The 18,401-nt window shown below is 41.4% G+C and overlaps 1 protein-coding gene across 5 annotated transcripts; it reads left to right on the forward strand.

The window, feature by feature from the left end:
• Nucleotides 1–1,154: 1,154 nt before the first annotated feature.
• On the forward strand, nucleotides 1,155–18,401 carry LOC117427593 (guanine nucleotide-binding protein subunit beta-like protein 1). Of its 5 annotated transcripts, none has more exons than XM_034045735.3 (8): nucleotides 1,215–1,276; nucleotides 5,920–6,020; nucleotides 8,169–8,290; nucleotides 8,496–8,621; nucleotides 8,978–9,140; nucleotides 11,818–11,910; nucleotides 15,238–15,453; nucleotides 18,042–18,401. In XM_034045735.3, exons 3-8 carry the CDS (start codon nucleotides 8,175–8,177, stop codon nucleotides 18,306–18,308), a joined length of 981 nt encoding a protein of 326 aa, XP_033901626.2. In that variant the 5' UTR covers nucleotides 1,215–1,276; nucleotides 5,920–6,020; nucleotides 8,169–8,174; the 3' UTR covers nucleotides 18,309–18,401. The 5 variants fall into 5 exon arrangements, with proteins under 5 accessions (XP_058850150.1, XP_033901629.2, XP_033901626.2 ...); XM_034045736.3 differs by lacking the exon at nucleotides 1,215–1,276 and adding an exon at nucleotides 1,311–1,329; XM_034045738.3 differs by lacking the exon at nucleotides 5,920–6,020 and having other exon boundaries at nucleotides 1,156–1,276.

Here is an 18,401-nt window from a genome sequence, read left to right on the forward strand (position 1 = left end):
TGACAGCCCTTTTGATTATGAATATAGTGTGGCAGTTTTAACTAAAGGGTAATACTCTTATACTACAGCTTTTCCACAGACGGCATGAGCTACGCTGTGTGTATCAAAGGCAAAAGTTTGCATCTAGAAATGTCTTTAATGATGCAAAGACTGTATTAGTTATGCATATCCTTGGTTAAAGTTAAGAAAACACGTTCCCAAGGAATTATTATGAAGTCAAAATGACACAGGCTATATAGACATTTATAGACAGCTTGTAAACATGCCAGGTTGCAGTTACAAAACACAAGAACACCAACCCCCTTATTGAATGAATCAGACAAAGCGTAGTTCTGTGAATAGAGCCCCACATATACCCAAAGAGCTCTCATAAACTCCTTGGAGACCTTGCAAACCTGCTTATACTAAAACAAGCTCCGCACTTCAAGTTGTCATAAATCTGCGTCCTTGTTTTCACTTCTATTCCTTCCTTTCTACTGCAATGACTTGACAGGTGATTGACAGGCACTGTATGTTTGCAGTCTCTGTTTCAAGGAACACTGCACATGTGTACCAGCCTGTTTGTGCAGCTATCACATATTGTCTTTAAAAATAACTCTGAAGAGTGGATCGACACATGACAGCAGAAACAAAGGCTAGCTGTGATGGCTGGATTGGACAGCTCGCAGTTTTCTGTTTTCTTGTGCAAACAAATGGGCCCAGTTATTGTTAACTGACCTTTGGGAAGGTAAAGCCAACCGCCTGACCTCAACCTTTTGTAGGTGTTGTACATGTGCTTTACAAATCTACCCGAGTCATACCTGGAATTAGAAATACAAGGTGAAGAAACACACACACACAGAGTGCCTGCATGGGCACACCTACAAAACATACAGGACAGCTTGTGGGAGATTGAAAAGTATACATGATCTGATGACACAGTCTAGACAGAAACCTATCTGAAATGCAAACCCTATTTCGATTGTTGTAATGAGCGCTGTGCAGCAGTACGTCCAGTTCAGTGGTGGTGCAACAATACAATGGTTCTGTGTAAGAAAAAAACACTCGCCAAAATCAGAACAAGAAGAATGTGGACGGGCGTTAATTTAAAAGCTGTATTTTCAATATTACTCAAAGCAAGTGCCTCCGAAATAAGAGGTAACCACGGCATAGCGTAATTGTAATACCATGAGGCATTGGCTCGGTCTTCTACAGCGCCCCTCCCTCTTTCTCCATGGGTCCTCTTCTCTCGCTGTCGCAGTTTTGGTTTCTACGTGAGACCGTGGCGGTAGTGGAAGTGAGTATCTCAGTGTAACTGTAGCAGCAGAGGAGAGAAACGTGAACGCACACGTATGAACGAGTTTACTTTTTCATAGGTTCTGCTGCTGTTTCAAAGCATACTGTAATAGTGTGTGCCCATGGCTAACCATAGCGTTTGTATTTAGTACAAGTGCAGTCGTCAGTGCCAGTGCTGAGTACGAGAATTAAAATGTTTCAAAGTTGATAGTGTAGCCGGATGCACGCATCCACGCACGCTACAGAAAGTGTTCGATTGCGTGCTTTGTGTCTCAACCATTTCGAAACTAAAACTAGTAAATGTGGTGCAACTTTTAGCTTACAGTTTATAACGCATTATCTGCACTGTGTACACTACAGCAGTATTGTGGTTTCTACGTTTACACTGTAAAACGAAATGTTACAGTGCGTCATAGTTGTACTGTCTATAACATGGTTAAGAAATATATACCCAGCAAAATATCTACCAATAGAATTAATATGAACTATCCGCAAATTATTTATCATCCCTGATCTCCTTAAGTTATTATTATTATTATTATTATTATTATTATTATTATTATTATTTAATTGCAACTTTTTGACTTCCAAATAAACTATTCAGTGCCATATTCACAAAGTGTTTTTCTAAAGATAATAACACTTTGATGTAACAAAGCTTCAATTAAATACTTTAAATTATGTACCCTACATTCGCAGTTTGTCTGGCTAGTTCTGTGACGTCAGCAGTCTTTTTCCTAGTCATCAGCAATAGGGTTAAATTGACATTGACAGAAGTGTTGGTGTTACTCCACTCCAGAATTGCAACATACATATTATTAAAACTGGGCGCAAGTGTAGAACAAGTATAGTCTGTCAATTTTTAAGTTGTGATTGTGCTAATATGTGTATGTCTAATCTAAAGGTCGGATTGTAGTTTTAATTGTATTTTTAGTGGAAGAGTGTGGATGTTCTGTCACTGTCCTGTCATGCCTGTGACTGTGCGTGGAAGTTGTCTATCAGAAAGCGCGCTCCGGTTTTAAACCAGTGTTCAGGACTGACCCTCCTTCAGTTCCTTTAGAAATACTAATTCAAGAAGCTTAACAAATTCAATGACAGCCGTTTCGACTAGCAGCGTTCTGAATCTATGAAAGTTCCTGCAGACAGCTGAGGGTCTTCAGTGTTTTTTTAGCATTCGGATGCAATTGAACCTATGAGGCACCATCTAAAATCATATGTTTTTACTTCAGACTGTTGGTGACATCGTAACCCCCCACACCACTTCCTCATATTTGTGTTTAACACGAAAACAATAGAAAAACTTACTTTAAAGTTTTTGGGGGTTTATTTTGGTACTATTAATCTAATGCGTCAGGAATTGTTTTTAATCATTCTGTCAGGGAGCAAGTGTGATGTGAAATGTGGTTGTTGCAACAGCCATTTATTTCCTCTGTAATTATAGCTGCTTTTAAACTTCACAATCAATCAAAATACCCACAATCTAACAACAGTTCCTTCCCACCGCTCTCATCAAAGTGGAATTTCTGCAAACGCAGATATAAGTTGCGCTGCTGGGTTGTTTTTATAGTAGGACAATGTAATTCTTCTCGGGGATAGTTCTTTTTTGACTGCATAATAAGTTTAGTTTCAGGATGGAGAATGCTTTAGCCTCATTCTGACTGACCGTCTTGCTTAAAAGGGCAGCTTTTTCCTTAAGGGAGGTGTGGTTTTGCTTGCTGGTATGTTGACCCAATAGATTAGACATGCATGCCCTGGAACAGACATGGAGATTGGATCATTCCTCTTGTTAATCTAGAAAGCTGAAACAGAGACACTCCCTGACGCGTCCCGCAGTGCTGCACTCACATTTCATTCCAATGAAACGATCAGCTTCTTTACTACTCTGTGTCCGGTCCGTCTTGCCACGTCGGGTGCAGGCTGTTGTTATAGAAGAACAGTTCAGGTGTCACTCGCGTAACTACCAAACTTGGATTTTACCGAAGCAGCTGTCGTAGTGCAATTTATCAACCCATGCACCTACACACTGCACTGCAATGAAATGCCATCATCATTGGTTGTAGAAAGTGTCTTCCGTCTGTTGCCCACTAAGTTTGCTGTAGCTGATGGTATATGAGTCCCCTGTTAAACTAACTAATGATAGTGACAAGAGGTAAAAAGGGACCTGCCGATCATGTTGTTGACTAATTGGGGTTCTGCCTCCTAAATCTCAGTATCCTAAAACAAAGTACCGTCAGCAGTTCAATTCAGAAGAGGCCACTCCATAGGTCTTATCTTGCCTTGGCCCTGTCATTGAAACAATACAGAGCCTTCCACACACTGTTCACATTGTGAGTGACGGAGGGCGTGGGGCCGCTTGTGTCTGGGTTTACTCTCTGCATTTGGTTTGGTTGTTTTTCCAGCAAAAATTCCCTTATTTTATTTTTTTCACAATAAAGGGCGGGTGTCTTAGGAACTTCCTACTCTGTTTATTTAAGTGGACTTTATAATGGAACTTGGGTTTCCAATCAGCAGTTTGGTTTCCTTTTTAGAGAATTTGTTTCCAGCCCTAAAAAGAGCTGACTGATGGTAGTTTCTGCGATTTACATGTTGTGTAAAAAAAAATCTAAGCACTGAAACGGTATGCCTGCGAGGAGAGCCACTTGTGAGAAGCACACAGAGTACTTTTCTAAACCTTCTAACCTAAATTGTGAACATTGGGACTTAGTTTGTACCGGTAATGTAAATGAGTATATTTTTAGTATGTTTTTAATTAGTGATACTATCTCAGGCTGACACTATTCAGAGAGAATGCTGAGTTGCTCCACAGATGCCCAGCAGACACGTGGAGACTGAGTTTATATGGTAATCCATATAGTGTTGGGTTTGAACAATGGAACTGTGTGGACTTGGTTGAAGAGTTCCTACCTGCTGAGGTGTGGTTCTTGGTTCCAGAAGGCTGTGGGTTTTAGATGCCTGCTCACGTTGTTTATAAAAGGGCTGCAGTTCTGGGTAGTGCATGGCAACGTCAATGAAGAACCACGCTAATTTCCTCAAATCAAATGCTTTCGGAGAACACTGATGTAGCCTAAGGGAGATTAGGGATATCCCATTGAAAGTTGGTGCGTATAGTTTACACGATAGCTGTCTCTTTTTTTATGAATGGTAATTTGGACAGCATTAGTGGATTGGCTTGGTGGTTGGTGGTTGGTGGTTGGTGGTTGGTGGTTGGCTGCCCATCACGTGATACCAGGTCCCGGCAGTGGAATGCAGACAGACGATTCCTAATCTTTGAAGCCTGTATTAAAATTACTAGTCAGGCTTTTCCAAAAAGAAAAATCCGGGCACTGATAGTGGTTTCGATTGAACTGAAGGTCGCCGGGCCGACACGTGCTGAAAGATCCCTGGCTCTGGGACCCGCTCTGACTTATTAACTTGAAGGGGAAGCGAGCGCTCCCTCATAATTAGGCCTAATTACCAAGGAGGTGTTGACAGATGGGCTAAGAAGAGACAAACTGCCTTTATCCAAAGCCTCAGAGTCAGATTACTGCTGCTGTCTTATCTGCTACTCGCATAGTAGAAGCCTCAGTCTTCGTTAAGTCTTCAAAGTGGGAAAGGGATATCACCGGTGGATGGGATTTGGGATGAGACTTAAAAAAAAAAAAAACTTTGACTCACTCCAGTTAAATGAATCCATCTTTCCACACAAGTTTAAATTCTGCAGCTTTTCGTTCATATCTGTGCTTGCATGGTGTATTAAATCTCAGAGTAGCAGTATTAGAGAATCGCCGTTCTTGACTCTGAATATTATAAAGGGACATTGTTTTGCTTTACTGGGTTGTTCTGAATATCTTTTAGCTGCCGACATTCTGCCTAATACAATAATGTTAATACACTCAGTATGTGTGGAAGGGGAGGGTTTTTTTTTTTTGAATGAGTGACTGACCTACATTGGTGACACATGACTCAGTATTATCATTGAGGATTTCAGTCTTGATTTCCAGTTTCCCAGGCTTGGTTCCACAGGCTATTCCGAAAGCCCTGGTTTTAGAATCTCATATTGTATGTAGAGCATGGGTGGAATACAGCAAAGCCTATTATCATGTTACAACCCAGACGTTTCAGGGTACCTGTGTCTACATGGTCTTGGATCTTGACTGTAAATCTTGACTAATGTAAATAAAATTGAATGAAAGTTCTGGGACTGATTAGCTAAATGTTGTAATTGTGCTGTGCTTTGGTATGTAAACAAGCTGGCCCAGGAGAACAGGAGAAATGCAATGCTGATCCATGTGTTTTACACAGTCCTTAAGGGGCATTCCTTAATTGTTAACTTCCTGGAGGGATTTCCATGGCATGTGCGTGTTTCCGAAATAGTTTGTAGTTGCATTTTAATAGATCATTAAAATTCAGCAGAGAACATAAACATCAGAGGCATCTCTGAGAAGTCGGTACTAGCACAACCTACCCCTTCTGTTCTCTTGTCAGTTTTTAAAATAAGCAAATAACAACAAACTAATTAAGAGTGTGACTAATTAAGTAGTACAACCTGGAGTGGCTTAAACTGCAATGCAATTGGAGTCGCTTTTCCATCGCTGTGGTGATAACTATGCATCTCTTACAGCATGATGCACAGAACATAATGTTCAACTCTTTGTTTGTCTGCAGGCAACAAAGGATGGGATCCCTGTGCTGGTCCTCTGACTGCTTGCTTTGAGTCTTGTTGTCTTTGATTGACTGGGTAGGGCTGGAAGAGGAATGCATTTCAGGTACATTGTTTTGAGAGCAAACTTGCTGCTTTAAACATTCATGTCAACTGCGTTAAACCCAGGCTGTGCTGAAGGAATAAGGGACGGTTAATCCTCCTCTCTCAGGCCTGCTCTTCCTGTCCACGGCAGGAATGCAGAGATTGTCATTTATTTATTTTTTTTGCCAGCAGGTTTTAAAGTGATCACTGTTAGTTGGTTCTTATTGTTTCCCCTACTCCAGATCTTGGCAGAGGAATGAAAGTCATTTGCACTGAAACAATGGGCATTGGGAACCTTTCGCTTATCTGTTATTTCTCTAATGACCTTTTGATTTCTTTACATGACAATCCTGAGTGTATTGAGTCCTTAAAACTGCACATGCGGCTCGTTGCAGGACCTATAAGCATGTCAATGTCCGGATCAGCAGCAGGGCAGCACTGACATCAAAAAAACTGCAATCTGATTGATGTGGCCAGCTGCTTGCACTGTAGCCCAATTTATAGAGCTACATAATGCAAACCAGTATCTTAATTGAATGTAGCAGCGATAGCCTTTCTTTATGAATCGCATTGATTGTAAGTCTTGTTATAGACTCAGGAAGTCTGTGTCAGTTTTGAATTGCTCCTCTAATGTCTCAGTGGGAATATAATTGTTGTAGAACATGTAGAAGCTCTGCTGTTCCTGCATTGTAGAACAGTGCTTTGCAGGTTTCAAAGGGGATTGGCGATTGCGTTTTTGTTAGATGTGTTGTACTCTCCAAATCAAGGTCAGATTAGAAGAAAAAAGCATTCAATATTTCCTCTCCACCCAGCCACAGTCTGTGTGCCCTGGTGCATTGAAATGATGACGTGGACTGCAGCTCTGGATACTGCTGCAGTTGTGTTCATGGCCACTCGCTGTAATTGTGATCCCTCCCTAGCACTGATAAGAATGGCTGTCCTTATTGTAAGGCAGTCACTGAGGGCAGTGGTGGAGCCCTTGTTTAATTAGGAAGGCTGGACGGAGAGTTGTCTTCGGATGACAGATTAACATGGGCAATTTAACTAGTAACCTACTGAAATGAGCTCTTTGGAAATACAAACGGATCTAGTTTCATTGCAGGCTCCTTATCATGATGAGAAATACCAAAAAAAAAAAAAAAACAATAAATGAGACCCCCCCCCCCCCCCCCCTCATTACCCTTTAAAAATGAACGTGCTGTGCAATGAACTGTTTCACTATGTTTGCAAAAGAGAATTTCGGAGGGGATTTCACTGTCGTTTGAACTCAGTGCGGTCTGTGTTAGTGATCGAGACAAAACTGCTTATCTTGATGTACCCTAAAACGTGTAAGCAGCTCTTTAAAGGCACTGTTTGTCCAAGGTATTTATTAAAGAGGCAAGAAATCACCTTCAGGGATGCAGCAGGATTAATAGAAAGTTCATGAAACTAGACCCCATGGTGTAATCATTTGAAACAGAATGAACAGTCTTTTAAGGTAATTTGGAACAGGTTGTGTGCACAGTACCTTTTAAACTTATACTGACACTTGGGCGTGATTGTGCTGTTTTGCAGTGGGCGCAGTTCTCATATAATGCCTCCGAGCAAGCAAATAAACGTGGGTATGATCTGCTGATACAGCGACTGCTTTTGAGAATGTTTCGTTCATTAAGTTGTCCGGGGGTAATGATTTATAATGTATTGGATAATGATCCTGTCACAAGAATCAGACCAGCTCGTCATCAAATGAAGTTTGTTTCTCTTTGTTTCCCCCTGCAGCTTTGTTTATGTTTATAGTGAAAGTGCAACATAGCAAATTAAATATTTTGTTTCAGTCACAGTCTAATAATTCTTATTTGTTTACCCATGGCTTGTCGGTTTGAAAAAGGAGTACTAACCAAGCTCAATCAATTTCCTGAACTCTTATTAGAGACAGATATACTGATTGTTCAAGTGCAGTGCAGTGCAGTGCAGTGCTGGGGTGGGGGGGGGGGGGGGGGATTGCTTCCTGTGAGGTAGGTCACATGGTCAGATTGAACCAGACCATTGGACTAAAACTGAGCTACAGCACAGGAAGTGATTTTATACCAGGAAGCAGCAGCACTTTTTACTTCAACAGCGTTGTCTTTCAGAAGTCTGCAATTTCCAAAGATGGAATCCATGAGTCATTTAAAGAGTGTTTCTCTTTCAGGAAGCAATGGCGTTGCCCCCTCCTGATCCTCAGTTTGTTCTCCGCGGGACCGGAGCGCCGGTAAACACGCTGCATTTCTGCTGTAGGAACCAGGAGCAGGACAAGCCTCTCCTCTTCTCTGGGTGAGTGGGGGTCTTAGCAGCAGAGCCACGCTCATCAATTCAAATTCAAATTATTATACTGTAGTAGAAATGTTTGACTTTCATGGAAGTTCAGCCAGCGCAGCTGTTGGGGTCCCTGTGCTGTTGGACTCAGAAGCAGTGGCAATAGTAAATAAATGACAGAACAGTAATTACCTGTAGTTATTGAAGTGTTATGTTTCACCAGCTCTGCCAATGGTGCAGTTCATGTTTGGAACCTGAGGACGAGGAGGACAGAGAGTGTGTTGGAAGGACATGGAGGGGCATCAGTCTTGTGGGTCCAGACTCTCAACAGCAGAGATGCCCTGATCAGGTTAGTACTGTAGATTACTGGCATGACCAGCAGGGCGGCACCATTGTCATGTAAGTAATTACAACGATTTGCTGCTTATTGCACTTGAACAACAATTAAACATTTTCACAAATATTCCATACTGTGTCATACTGGCTGTCTGTGTCCTATAGAGTTGGCGAGTTTGGATGCATATGCTAAATTAAAGAAATTCTTCAGTTGATGACTTTGTCCTGCATTCTATGGAACAATTCAACAACATACTGTAACGGTGGTCTGTATGAAGGGTTAAGATAAAGGCTGAAGGTAGGAGAATGAATAAGGAAAGAGTTAGTATCTGTTGCAGCCTTGTGTGTTTTGTCTGTATTTTCTGAAAGCCAGGGTCGTGACCTCCGAGTGTGCATGTGGGACCTGGCTGAAGGAAGGAGCGTGGTCACAGATTCCATTCTAACGGAGAGCGTGGGGTTCTGCCAGTGTTCTCTGCTGGACAGGGAGGGCGGACATTGGCTACTGGCTGTTCCTGGGGCAGACATGGCAGCGGTAAGAGCAATGCAGCACAGGCGATACAGAGGAGACGTGATGCCAACAATGAGAGAGAGGGAAGACAAAGCAAGAGATTACCCCCTGCACCAGACTCAAACACAAAACCCACCCGCCACCAGCAGCAGCAGCAGCAGCAGTTATGTGCACTGACAAGCATCACTAAAGGGGAAGCTCACACGTGTTCCACTCAAAACTAAAATAAGAAGTTGATTCTATTTCCTGTGCTTTTCTTACTGGAGAGTTGTTAAAGCTGTTGCAGCATTCACTGATTTTGGTTTGCCTGCCTGTAGATAGCAAGTGCAATTACTGTGATTCAAAACCTTCGCTTGTACACTAACCTGAATACTACTGGTGCCTGTATATCTATCTATCTATATCTATCTATCTATCTATCTATCTATCTATCTATATATATATATATATATATATATATATAATGTGAGATATATATATGTGTGTATTGTATACAAAATGCTTAGTCTGCACATGGTGACCCGCACACATAATTCAGTTTCATTACTTTGCTTAAATTTTTTCACAATAGAAAGTTATCTTCAAACGCATACAGTACTTGCGCTTGCAGAAGCTTGTATTCTTGACATGCAAGGTCATGATTGGAAGTCATAAATGTAGGATATTTCTGTAAATGATTGACTGCTCCTTACCGGGAATCATTTTCGCCTGAGGCAGAGGTGGCAGCATTCATTTCCTCCGCTCACACAAGAGTACAGATTTAATGTTGACTAAGTGCAGATTGTAGACAGAAAATCCCTTAAATGTTTGAGCGTTTATTAATTGAGTGGGTGTTTTATTTCTGGGCAGTTTGAGCCACACAAGAACTGTTTTAACCCAAGGCAACGCACAAATTAATACCATCTTTGTTTGGCGACTGGAAGTAAACACAGGCTGCAGATTTGTATTGCAGATAAAAATATGAATTCTAGTTTTAATAGTATGTATCTGGAATGGCAATTAAAGGAGGCTGTTGTTTTATGGAAACAGCTTTGTAGTTAATGTGTTGCCATCATAAATCTGTCATTCCTCTTCCTTTGACTGTACATGTGTTCGGTCAGGTTTTTGGTTTCTTTTTTGCTGTGAACTTATTATTAACATTTTAAATTGGTCTGGTGATGACTAAATTGCATCTGAACAGTGTATTTGTGTTAGTAAGCTGTTACTTGGCACAGTAAACTGTAGCGACATCTGAGATTATTAGCAACTGCTGAACCCTAATACCGGTGTATTAGTGATTGTGCTGTTCACATTACTCTTCTACCTGAATGGTGTGCTGTGTATTAGTACGTGCGCCAGTGCAAAGCAAACAGCTTTTTGACAGACAATAAAGAAATAGTTGTGGTTTCAGAAAAAAAAGGCTAATTACTAGTGCTATCAAAATACAAAAATTAAAAGCAATTACATTTGTCATTTTATTACCATTGCTATGGGTGAGCCAGTCTGTCTGTCTGTTGGCTGGCAGTGCCCTAGTCTTGTTGTGTAATATTAAATTGCAAGCAGGTTAGTTTAACCCTTTCCTTGCTCGAGAGACTGGAAACTACAAAACAACATATTAAAACAAATAATAATAATAATAATAATAATAATAATAAAAATAATAAACCTTGTATCACATGAGCTAGATTTTGAGAAATGACTATATATTGAGAAAAGCTGCCTTGGCCAAAGTGGCTCTATGGGAATGACTATTGCATTACATTTTATCAGTGCAATTGCTGATCGTTAACCAGTGACAGCTGAATTGCTTTTCTGGTGGCTGAAGTCTGTAATGAAACATATTAAACAATTAGCTGTTAGAAATGGGTTTTTAGAAGTAAACAATGTTGCTGCTGTAAAGCTGGGATGGAGATAAGACTCCCATTGCACAGCATTTCAATTCCAGGTCTCGCTGTCAGCTTCAATAGCCACACTTAACAAACCATGTAGACGTGACTGATTGAAGCTCACAGTAAAGGATGGAGTCGCTCTAACAGCTGTGTAATGTGAGTCTGGTTTCTAGCCAGGCAGGAAGCTGTGAACTGTACAGTGTAATAAAGAGATTACTTTAACCTGCTCGGTCTCTATAGGCTAACTATAAGCTGTTCTAAGGAAGCTCATCTGCTTGCTTTGTGCACCTTTGAAATAATGACACCTGTCGGATTGGCTGTCCGTGTTTGTACTCCTGTTACTCAAAGACAAATGTTTTGTGACAGATGTAGACCTTGAAGCGAACACAAATTGACTTCTTTTTACAGACTTCGGACGTGCTTACATCATTAATAGTAATAAACAAATAAGCTCAAATGCTGCTTTGTTTGTGAGAAATCAGTTTGTAGTAATTGAGTGGTTTAGCTGTGTGTGATAAATGAACAGCGTTGTTTTCTTTTTCAGTAAAGGCATTTTCTAGTGGGACAGGACAAAAGAAAGATTACTAGACAGGATCCTAGCAACAAGTGGCAGAGTACCAGACAAGGAGAGGGGGCTGTCCTTCTCTTAAGGGAGAGGGAAGGGATTCGAATGATAGCTGAACAACCTGTTAGATGTCTTACCGTCTTTACGTCTTTTTTTTTGGTTCCACCCGTTTGTTTTTTATTTATTATTGATAAATTAGTTAATTACTTAATTACAGAAAGCAAGAAATATTCTGACAAGCAGTTTAAGAGTTTTTTTTCCCTTGCAGGTTCGAGTTTTGGATCTTCCCAGTAAGACACCGGTTTGTACTCTGAAGCCAGATGCTAAGCTAGGCATGCCTATGTGCCTTAAACTATGGCAGGTAAAAAATACCTTAAGCCTAAACTCTGTGAGTGGAACTCTTTCTAATTCATTGGCTAAAATGTTTTCAATCTGTTTTTAGTTTGCGTCGGTCAAATTGCTGTAATTAGGCTGGTTAAAATGAATTTCAAAGTGATATACCGGCATGAGGTTCCAAGAATGACTGGTGTTTTATACACAGTTCCAAAACATTTCCACCTGAAGGCTGTAATTAATGTTTCAGAGATAGAGGAGGCAGGTGTGACTGGCAGAAAGTCAGGCCCTATTGTCTCCGGTTAGTCTGGTGGCAGCAATAATCAAAACAGAGCGAGACACTGTGGTGGTGTCAGTGGTTTATATTGCATTTGGAGATGGTGTTTTTGCTATCATGAAAGAGACATGCTGTACAAGTGTGCATGAGCTAGTAATTAAACTAGAGAGGATCTGTAGATGCTGGTACCGTTTTACAATTGAGACACTGTACTAAAAAACATGACGTATCATGGCTAAAATCACCTGTGTTGATTTTAATTACATGCGCCACTGCATACTGAAGTCTGCTGGCTTGCACAGGTGGGCCAGACTCCATGGAGGGTGACCGAGTGGCTCAGTTTCCTCCAGTGCACTTGACCTGTCCGTAAGACTGTCTATAGTTAATGCTAATTGTGATGGCAGTGAGGTCCACTGTTAACTAGGACAGGACCACCACAGCACCCACCGGATCTCAATGACCTCCTTACTGACATGTCCTGGAACTGAACTGGCAATGCATATTAAATACAGCATATCCCACTGCCTGCCTAGCCCTGCCGTCTCAGAAGAATGTCTGCCTGCCGGCAAATATCATAACTGAGAAGCAAAGGGTTAAGTGGGGGGGGCAACAAATTGCTTCCTTCTTTCTGTTTTTTTCAGTCTTTGAACCTGAAACCTCCATCATCACTGTGGCAACAGCGCGCAAAGCAGATTTATTAGCAGCTTTTAAGAAGTAGCCAATGGTCTTTAGAAAAGATTAAAATACCATCTTAAGCAACACTTTGTTGGGCCAAGCTTCCTTTTCCAAAACTCTCTGAAGTTAAACTATGGTGGTCGCTTCATTGTAAGCACGCTGCTAATCATTTCTGCTTTCTTTTTATCTGCTAATATTACATGACGACGGACCTCAGCATTTTGGAAACTGCATCCATATGTTTGTGGAAGACGTTGACTTGAAGCAAATGATGTATGATGTGCCAGGCTTTAGCAGGATTGTGCCTCTGCATTGAAGAGCATGTTTCTAAACAGAGGTCAATTGCTTGCAGCTCATCATGCACCAATGCCATCATCAAAGTCTTATGATTGGATCCTTATGTGCTGTCCAACTTTTAAATTAGTCTTGCATCAAATTGCTTCTCATACTGTGTATATGTTTTTTTTTTGTATACACAACTTTAATCCAGTATCTTGCCATTACACAAATATTTTCTCAACAATATTAATTTGTTTCACTCACAAGACTATTTGACTGAATGATGTTATTAGAGATTTATTTAAAAAGATGTTATGTGTGCATTAGGCTAACCATCAGAAGAAGTCAATTTTGGTGAAACTTGTAGAATAGCTGTACAGAAGGAGAAGAGGTTGGGTAAGTTTTATATACTGTAGACCCAGGGCGGCCAAAGTTGGCCCTCTTCCACTCCTGGTCTTTGTTCCAACCCTGTTCAGAATTGTTTAATTGTACAAATTAAACGTCCATCCTGACCGTGAAGTATTTAATGATCTCATTTCACCTGTTAAACCTGGAGCGAATGGCCCTCCTGGACCGTGATTGGACACCTCTGCTGTAGAATAAGCATATCTTTTTAAAACGTGAGCCTCATGTGCAGAATCCCTGGAAGCTTATTGTTTGTACAGTACAGTTTGCACAGTAGCATGTTGACTCGTAAACTCTGCATGCATAGATAAGGATTCTGTATTCTTTGAGGCTGGGGCTCACCCAGGAGCTTGTTTTCACACAGTAGAGCTGCCTTTGCTATTGCTGTGGCCAGCGTCCCGTACGTTAGTCCAGCCAGTGATGTAAATGATGAATCTTTCCTGAAGTGTGACATGTAATCCAGTAGAGGGAATACGGAGGATATAATAAATTAGGTGTCTGCCCAGGGTGCCTTGCCCTTTGCTCTGTGATATCATCGATCAAAATCTCATGCGCTTGGTTACAGTGAAAAAAAAAAAAACAGCCGGTAACGCTTACTGCAATGTGGGAGGCTGCATTAGTGATTTAACTTGCTTTTTTACTTCTTCATTTTTGTTATCTGAGATGCATGCTGTATAAACCAGTCAGGGGCTGAATTTCTACATGCGCCTGGTATGTTACTATTACATTTAAAAACAAAAAAAAATCCCCTAACACAGTATCAGTTCCAGATTCTCAGTGCATGTCCAGAGGATATTTAGCATCGCCGTGCCTAACTTGAATAGCATTCTCCAGATTGCTCAGCAGGAACACTGAGTGAAGCTTAATTAAAGCTACAGTGCAAAGCTGCTAACCAGTCACATTTACTGTGAGATAAATGCCCCCCCCCCCCCCCCCAGGGCTCGTCTTCTCATAGGTGCATGTATCACTGTACACCCCTTTGACTATAAATTATAAGTCTTTTCTAGCCATGCAATAAAATCTCTGTTCCAAGACTGCCTGCTACACAGCTATTATGAAACCGTCAGTCTGTTCAGTTTATATTTATGATCCAATAATTTGATTCATGAACAGATTATATTGCTGTAGGTGTAAAAATATGTCGGACCTGTATTATTATTGTTATTATCGTGATTATTGTTACATCTGAAACATGCAGTGCAAATCCCTACAGCGAGTTGTGACTTGTGTCAAGGGAACGGCTCCTCCTTCTATGGAGCCGATGCCGTAGGTAGGCAGTACAACTAAAGGAAAGGTGTGCAATTCAGTTACAAACCTACTCCACTAGAAATCTTTCTCGATGTCATTAGTGTTCATTTTTAACCAGGTTGTATCTTTCAAAAGTAGTATGCATTTCTGTTGTTGCTGCCTTTGCACCAGATTTACTAGTTACAGTAGCAAAACAAAAAAGGTTGCAGTGTTAGGAAATGGAGTTTAATAATTTCAGGCATACGGGGGACATACGAATCTACCTTCTCCAAAGACATCAGTGCAGAGTGTGTGTGAGTGTTACAAATGAGGAGCAAAGTGACGGATCCAGTAATCTGCTGCAAGCGTGACATGATGATTTATAGTACTGAAACTACATAGCAAATTTGCTGTTGGTCCGATAAGCAAGTCCCTGCTGTCCATGCTGCTTGCTATAAACATCTTTCCCTTTCCGCATTGTTCTCCTGGCAGCCAGACTCGGGATCCAGCCCCTTGCTGTGGGCCGGCTATGAGGACGGATCGGTCTCCCTCTGGAACCTATCAGAACGGAGTCTGCTGAGCCGCCTCGCTTGCCACGCTGAGCCCGTCATGAGCCTTGACTTTGACCCTGGGAAGTTAAGAGGTGTCTCAGGCTCCTCGGAGAAGGCCATCAACTCCTGGACGCTTGACGGACAGCAGAGCCTCAAGGTCAGGAAGGGTGACCCTCCTAAATGTCACTTCACCGGCTGTGCGCCGATGCCCTGATATGCTGGGAAAATATTTAGTTATGAAGAGGAGTTGTTGCAGAGCCCGAGCTAATTAATCACATGCTGGTTACAATGCAGGGAGCCCTTGGTATGCTGATCTGTGCTGTCACTCTCGTCACTTCCTGAGCTCTTAACATCTTGCACGTTCTGTGTTGTTCCAAGGCGGCGTCTGTATTAAACTGGGGTTTAACTTTTTATTTTTTTAAAGATAGCAGTAATAATATTACTGCACTGGTTGGTAAAATCAATATTTATAGCAAGATACTTTTTTTGTGGATTTAGCAGTTTTAGTGAAATATTGTGAACCCAAAGTAAACATTTGCCTGAAAAAACCTGTCCTACAAAACCTTGTGCTGGAGCAGATTTTGGCCCGATGAGAAGTTATTACAGACTTACGAAGTTTGTTAATTTGCGTGTTTCTGAGTGAAATCTGACTTTGCCTTGGCTGGTCTGGTTAAACAGTATGTGAAAGAAGTTCAAACTAAACTATAAGGACTTGTGTACATTAATCTGTTGCGCTAGCCAAAGTGGAATTCTTTCAGGGGGTTGATATTTAACAGGCATGCAAACTGTTAAGTAGGTAGAAAACAGGCTGATTTTCAGCTTAGTCACTGGGATGTTAGCAGCCAGCTTTAACATTTAGTTATCAACTGATAGTTGCAGCAGCTGAAAAAATAAGCCCTGCATGAGCAACACCTTCAATTTATTGCACATGTTTTCTCAAACCCATTATGATACTGGAACGCAAGAAATGGCGTGTGTTGATTAAGTAAGACTTCTGTGTGTTGCACCTACAATTGAAGTTATGTTTTGTAGTTGAAGTCAGGCGTAGATGCCTGAAGCAGTGTTCGGAAGATGATGACAGCGTTCACAGCTGCAAAGCCGCATTTTTAGCCACCTTTTAAAAATGTAAAGTATTTGAAGATATGAGTGTAATATATGCTTAGATCTCACCATCAACCAATGACGTTAAATCAGTGAATGGTTAAAAAGAAAAAAAAACAACAAGAGAACAGGATAGTTCTCCCAACCTAACTCCCGATTCCCTGAGCTTCTCCAATGCAATCCATGCAGCCCCTCCCACACACACACAATTTTAACACTCAGGTTTATGTATTGAAAGGTTATCACTCTTCTCGCCTTTGACATGCATCAGAGAGTGGAATTTGCTGAGATTCACTTGCCAATGATCATTATCTTTTTTTCTCTTTGATTCAGACCGCACAGGTGTGTAAAGGTGCAAGTCTTTCACTGCTAGAGATGTAAAGATCTGTTTAAGTGCACCTGTGCAAGGTGGCATTAGGACAGATGGGTCTTCAGTCAAGATAGTACAGAAGTGTAGCACTACAGGCATGTTCAGCTAGCAGTAAAGGGACTACTAGCAGCTGTTTATTCATGTTTCATACATTTGTATATCATTGTGGGGCACCAGTATTTGAGAAGCCTGCTAGTACTGTGTCATTCGCAATATAGCATTTTTTGTGTTTGTCAATCATTGCCAAAATGCATGCCGCCTAATTTTGAGTTTCTTGAAAATCTCTTAAAATGAAGAGCCAGCGGGTAATTATTTAGTTTGGAAGTTTCTGTAGCGGAACACTTTCCTGTCACTTTGTCTTGGCTCATATAAGCAGAGAACAGCTTAATCCGACACCTTCCCCACCCCCCTCAACAAACAAATCAAAAACCTGCCCCCTTCACAACATAGAAGCTGGAGATAGAAAAGAAACGGTGTAACTCATCAAGGAGAAATGAATCGGCCAGAGCAGTGGTTGCCTGTTAGCACCAGGGGGGATACGGGTGCTGTGTGCAGCTGTCTGCTGTACTGCAAAGAACACGATTTCAGATTGAAATGGAGAGGAAAGCGTTAATGGAACACCAGTGTTTATTTAAGGGTTCAAGTGCTTCTCAAACTCCTCACAGCACAGTTGCCCTCGTTCAGAGTTTCACTGCAGCGGCAGAGCTGTTTCTAAGGAAAAGAGGTTAGCCACTGACAGTTACTTTATAAACAATGGCTAACATTTTTCACTTATCGCACAGCATTGACCCACTAATAAAATAAATACATGTGTCCCCCCCCCCCACACACCGGAGGAACAGTAAAACATTAATATATTCTGTTATTCGGGGCTGTAATTTAAACCAGATGCTCTTTCTGAGTTACATTCCAGGTACTTGAGGTAATAATACAGTCCTACACGGTCATTTATTAATCTTTTGTTGTTTGGTTTATTTTTCCCTCTCTGTCCCTCTTCGAAGCGTGCTGCATGCTTTCGGTGGTGTTTGAGGATTAAGATGACTGTGCTGTTTGCAGGTTGTGTGTTGAACGGGAGGGTAAAGGATGTTGCAGTCCGTGCAGGTTCTGTATGATGTACGATGTATCCTGTTGCATGTGTACCAAGCGGAAGATTCAGTGCGTTTTTGTGTGTTTTCTGTATTGATGAGTCAGACCACACGGTTTCTGTGTTTTCTGTATGGCAGGTCATGCAGGTAAGGGTATTAATGTATCCCTTGGTGTTTGTGGGTCCACAGCTGCACGATTCAGTAGAGCTGGTGAATCCGGGGATTTCACACCTCTGTATCCGAGAGGACAGAAGGATCTTGGCGACAGCAGGATGGGATCACCGGATCCGTTTGCTTGGGTGGAAGAAACTGAAGCCCCTGGCCGTGCTGCAGTACCATACAGACGTTGTGCAGTGTGTCGCGTTTTCAGATCATGACGTGCCCAACAAGAGACTCATGGCTGCAGGATCCAAAGACCAGCGCATAAGCTTTTGGTCTGTGTATAACCAGATTTAAAAGGATATTTCTACATGTGAAGAAGAGTCTTCAAGGTGCATGTTGTGAAATCCATGGCGCTTCCATGCCTTATTAAATACCCCATTGCCATCA

This window comes from Acipenser ruthenus, chromosome 21 (assembly GCF_902713425.1).
Source record: "Acipenser ruthenus chromosome 21, fAciRut3.2 maternal haplotype, whole genome shotgun sequence".
NCBI classification, from domain to species: Eukaryota; Metazoa; Chordata; class Actinopteri; order Acipenseriformes; family Acipenseridae; genus Acipenser; species Acipenser ruthenus.

Bases quoted from the DNA above. Each gene is read 5' to 3' on its own strand.
- LOC117427593 (XM_034045738.3), top strand. From the start codon at position 1,214: ATGGGTCCTCTTCTCTCGCTGTCGCAGTTTTGGTTTCTACGTGAGACC. The intron at 8,291-8,495 runs GTGAGTGGGGGT...ATGTTTCACCAG, and splicing joins AAGCCTCTCCTCTTCTCTGG to CTCTGCCAATGGTGCAGTTC. The intron at 9,141-11,817 runs GTAAGAGCAATG...TTTCCCTTGCAG, and splicing joins CTGGGGCAGACATGGCAGCG to GTTCGAGTTTTGGATCTTCC.